Below are 4,411 nucleotides of genomic sequence, written 5' to 3'. Positions count from 1 at the left end.
TGCGGGTCCTCGCTGGCTGCTGCCGTGCGCTCTAGCGCCGCTGGAGCCTAGCAGTATTATATGTGCACAAAAAAGTAAAAATGAAAACATATTTATAGTTTCAAATTAGATTTTATGTTTTCAAATTAGATTTTATTGTTGTTGCAGTTTGAAACTGCTCGCGCCGCTGCTGGAGCCGCCGCAGCAAGAGGAGCAGAGAAGCAGCCACAGAGGCACTTTAGAGCCACGGTTGATAGTTTTGATGTTTAATAGCATTTAAAATATTTATTTATAGGAACCATCATATAGCGATAATGTTCAATATCATTACAAATATTTATTTATATAAATCGTCATATGGAGTGAATAATGCTGCACTCTTGCTGCCTGGCCGTGGAGCCTCCTAAGGGGGCCTCTGAGACGAGACATAAAAGGCCCCATTTGAAGAGCCTCACAAAATGTGGGCAACAGCCCCAGATCGTACAGCTCCACAAAACTCCCCAGGGGCTCCACAGGGCCCTCAGGGGCCCCACGTGGCTTTGTGGGGCCCCGGGGGCCCTGTGGGGCCCCACATGGTTTTGAGGGGCCCCGGTGGCCCTGCGCGGCCCCACGTGGCCTTGTAGGGCCGTGGGGGCCCCGTAGGGCCCTGAGGGGCCCCCGCCGTGCGTCATGTGGCGCCCCTTGCTGCAGCTTTCATAGATTAGCGTGGGGGCCCCTGGCCCAGCAGCACTATGCAGAAGGGCCTGAGAAGTGGCCGCCAAAAAGCCCCTTCTTCTGAAAAATCAAAAGTTAAAATCAAACCCGACAGTAGCAAAGAACCAACTCGGCTCGCTGCAAAGACAAGGAGGGACCGAAAACCCTCCACGAGGGCTCAGCGGAACTCCAGGGGCCCCCAGAGGCCCCCGGAGGCCCCTGGGGGCTCCTGGGGGCCCCCGGGGGCCCCCGGGGGCGCCTGGAGGCCCCCAGAAGCTCCTAGAGCCTAAAGTACGAGCTGGTGGGGGGCCCCCCTTTTCGAGGCCCCGGGCAGGAAGGGCTCCAGAGACCCAGCTAAGAACTTGGGGCCCCATGGGAGGCCCTAATGGCTCCAGATGGAGCCCTAGAGGCCCCCAACGGGGGCTTTCAGGGGCCCCCAAGGGGGGCCTTCAGGGGCCCCCAACGGAGGCTTTCAGGGGCCCCAAACGAAGGCCTTCAGGGGCCCCCAAGGGGGGCCTCCAGGGGCCCCAGTTTGCCACCTGTGCCGTGGGGGCCCCCTTGCCCTGTGGGGCCCCGGACGCTGCTGCAGCAGGAGGCACTTGCAGCGAGTGTGGGGCGCGTCAAGTGTCTGTACAGCTGGCTGCCCCGCTTGAGGTGTCTAGGCAGCACTGAGGGGCTGAGGTGTCTGTACAGCTCTGGCTTGCGAAAGGAAAGTCAGCGCCGAGTGCAGCGCAGTTAAATAAAAAGCTTCCTTGTCCATCCGGGCCTCTCTCGACTGCATCCAAGCCAGCAGCAGCAGCAGCAGCAGCAGTAGCAGCAGCAGCAGCAGCGGCAGCAGCAGAAGCAGCAGCAGCAGCAGCAGCAAGGACATGTTTGTGCTCGCGTCTGTATCTCTGCTTAGCAGGCACGAATGAGACAGGCTGCTGCTGCTCTGCCTTAAGCAGCAGCAGCCTAAGGGCTGCTGCTGCTCGTCTCAGCCCCCGCATGCATGCAGCTCGGCCCAACGCACTCAGCAAGGAAAAGCACGCAGCCACAAATAAAAGCACGTCCTTGCTGCTGCTGCTGCTGATACTACCACTGCTGCTGCTGCTGCTGCTGGTACTACCACTGCTGCTGCTGCTGCTGCTGCTAGGGGGAAGAACAAGGGGCGTAGGCAGTGGGAGAGACACAAAAGCACGCACCTGCTGCAGCAGCAGCACCAACATGTGCAAATAGCTGGCCACAAATGCTGCTGCTCCCCCCTCTGCGAGGGCCAACACCAGCAGCGCCACGAGGTCTTCGCAGCAAACCTGAGCGCAGCAGCCCCGCGGAGGCAGCAGCAAGCACACTCTGCTGCTGCTGCTGCTGCTGCTGCTGCTGCAGCCCGAGGCATCAACAACGAGCGGGCGCCTCCCGCAGCAGCAGCAGCAGCAGGAGCAGCAGCGACTCGGCCGCAGGCTGTGTGCATGCAGCCCTAAGCCCTCGGCGCTCACCTCCACAGCTTCTTCGCGAGCAAGCCCCAAAGAGCCCTTAGAAGCAGCAGCAGCAGCAACAGCAGAGTTGAATGCGCGGTGAATTGCGTCCACAGCGCGGCAGAGCTGCTGCAGCTTCTCGTGGGGCAGCAGCATAGAGGGCACCTGCGAAGACACCGCATGAGTTCAGGTGTACAGACACCTCGCGGCCCGCAAAGTGCTGCCAACTGGGACCCCACAAAGCCCCAAATAAAAAAGGAACTGGCGCACACCAGCAGCAGCAGCAGCTGCTGCTGCTGCTGCAGCTGGTGCTGCTGGTGCCTGTACACCGCAGTGCAGATACAGCCCACACCCCACAGACCTTGCCCACCTCCTTGCCCGCCTCCCCGGTGTCTGTACCCCGCAGCTCCCGACGGAGACCCAAAGCTTCTAAAGAAGAAGCCACGGAAGTTCTGAAGATTTGAAGGCCCCGCTGCATGCACAGGCCGCAGGGTTGGGGTGTACGTACACCTGAAGCGCCGCGCAGCGCGCGCAGCGCGCGCAGCGCGCGCCCCCAGCTGTACGTACACCCCAAATGCCCACGCAGCCCCAGCCAATTTGTTTCTTCCCCTCACTTCAATTTCTTTTTGCTTCGACTCGCCAGCTTCCAGGAAGAAAGGCCACAGCCGGTCGTGCGCCTCCAGCCACACAAACCTGCAGCAGCAGCAGCAGCAGCAGCAGCAGCAGCAGCAGCAGGGGGCTCGGAGCTAAGCAAGCCGGTGCGCCTCAAGCTCTGGCTAGATTTCTTCTCAAAGCCTTGCGGCTAAGGCGCGGAATTGCTGCTGCTGCTGCCAGGGTTAGGCGTTGCTGCTGCTGCTGCTGCTACTGCCGCTACTGCTGCTGCTGCTGCCATTGACTCTGCTACTACTGCTGCAGCTGCTACTGCTGCTGATACTGCTGCTGCTACTGCTGCTGATACTTATGCTGCTCCTACTGCTTCTGCTGCTGCTGTTGCTATCCCTACTGCTGCTGCTGCTGCTGTTGCTACTCCTACTGCTGCTGCTGCTGCTGCTGTTGCTGCCCCTACTGCTGCTGCTGCTGCTGTTGCTCCTCCTACTGCTGCTGCTGCTGCTGCTGCTGCTGCTAGGGGCTCACCGCTCCATGACTCTTGCTGCTTCCTTCGACTCCGCGAGGCCCTGCGGCAGGTGGCGGCAGCAAGCAGCAGTTAGCCGCCGCAGGCGCTGCGCCAGCGCCGCGTCGAGCCCAGGCACCTGCAGGAGCCCGCGCTAAACCCTAAACCCTAGCTGCAAACCCTAAACCCTAGCTGCACACCCTAAACCCTCTTCTCCGCCCGCAGCCCCTTGGATGCAGGCTGGGGTTTAGGGTTTGGGCGCTTGCTGCAGCTCGGGGGCTACAGCCCGTGCGCGCTGGCTTCGTTTTCTTCCAAACCTAAGCCCAAACCCCAAACCCTAAACCCTAAACCCTAAACCCTAGGCGCACCAGCACATAAGTGGCTTTGAAACGCTCAATCTCCGCATGCACGCCCCGCTCAGCAAGGGCCCCTGGGGCCCCCTGCCTCCACCAGCGCTCAACTTTCTGTTGGGTCTCAGTGGCGGTGAGAAAGGGTTCGGGGGCTACAGCCCGTGCGCGCTGGCTTCGTTTTCTTCCAAACCTAAGCCCAAACCCCAAACCCTAAACCCTAAACCCTAAATCCTAGGCGCACCAGCACATAAGTGGCTTTGAAACGCTCAATCTCCGCATGCACGCCCCGCTCAGCAAGGGCCCCTGGAGCCCCCTGCCTCCACCAGCGCTCCACTTTCTGTTGGGTCTCAGTGGCGGTGAGAAAGGGTACAGGGCTGTCTGGCGACAGCGGGCCCCCTGGGGGCCCCTGGGGCCTCCGGGGCCCCGGGGGCCCCAGGGCCCCCTGGGGGCCCCTCTCTGCGTCCTCGGGCTTGCGCGCTGAGCTGGCGGGGGCCCCCGTGGGGGCCCCCCCGTCGCTCTGTCTGCCAGCGGGCAGCGGCAGCAGCGGCGTGGAGACTAAGAGGCATGTGAAGGGGCCCCCAGCAGCAAAAAGCTGCTCCTCTCGCAGTATAGAGACACAAACTGCATGCACAAAAGCCCCAACGAGAGCCAGCCCTCTGAGGCCAACGGCCAAGGGCCTTCAGGCCCAAGAAGGGCCAAAATGGGCACTTTTAGCCTTCCTTGGGGCCTCTGGGGGCCCCTGGGGGCCCCCAGGGGCCCCCAGAGGGCCCTGCGGGCCCCCATGGGGCCCCCCTGGGGGGACCCCCCGAACGCTGGGAGGCCGAACC

The 4,411-nt window shown here is 61.8% G+C and overlaps 1 protein-coding gene across 1 annotated transcript; it reads right to left on the bottom strand.

The window, feature by feature from the left end:
- Positions 1 to 1,330: 1,330 nt before the first annotated feature.
- ENH_00023260 (hypothetical protein, conserved) lies at positions 1,331 to 4,105 on the bottom strand (the record flags this gene model as incomplete). Its single annotated transcript, XM_013579676.1, has 7 exons — positions 1,331 to 1,447; positions 1,854 to 1,961; positions 2,145 to 2,288; positions 2,485 to 2,595; positions 2,738 to 2,816; positions 3,258 to 3,373; positions 3,826 to 4,105. Coding segments are annotated over 7 exons (955 nt in total), but the record flags the coding sequence as incomplete, so codon positions are not given.
- Positions 4,106 to 4,411: the final 306 nt, after the last annotated feature.

This window comes from Eimeria necatrix, genomic scaffold, assembly GCF_000499385.1.
Source record: "Eimeria necatrix Houghton genomic scaffold, Enh_scaff1825, whole genome shotgun sequence".
Taxonomy (NCBI): Eukaryota; Apicomplexa; class Conoidasida; order Eucoccidiorida; family Eimeriidae; genus Eimeria; species Eimeria necatrix.
The sequence above is the reverse complement of the archived record's forward strand: the minus strand, read 5'-3'. Positions and strand labels throughout refer to the sequence as shown.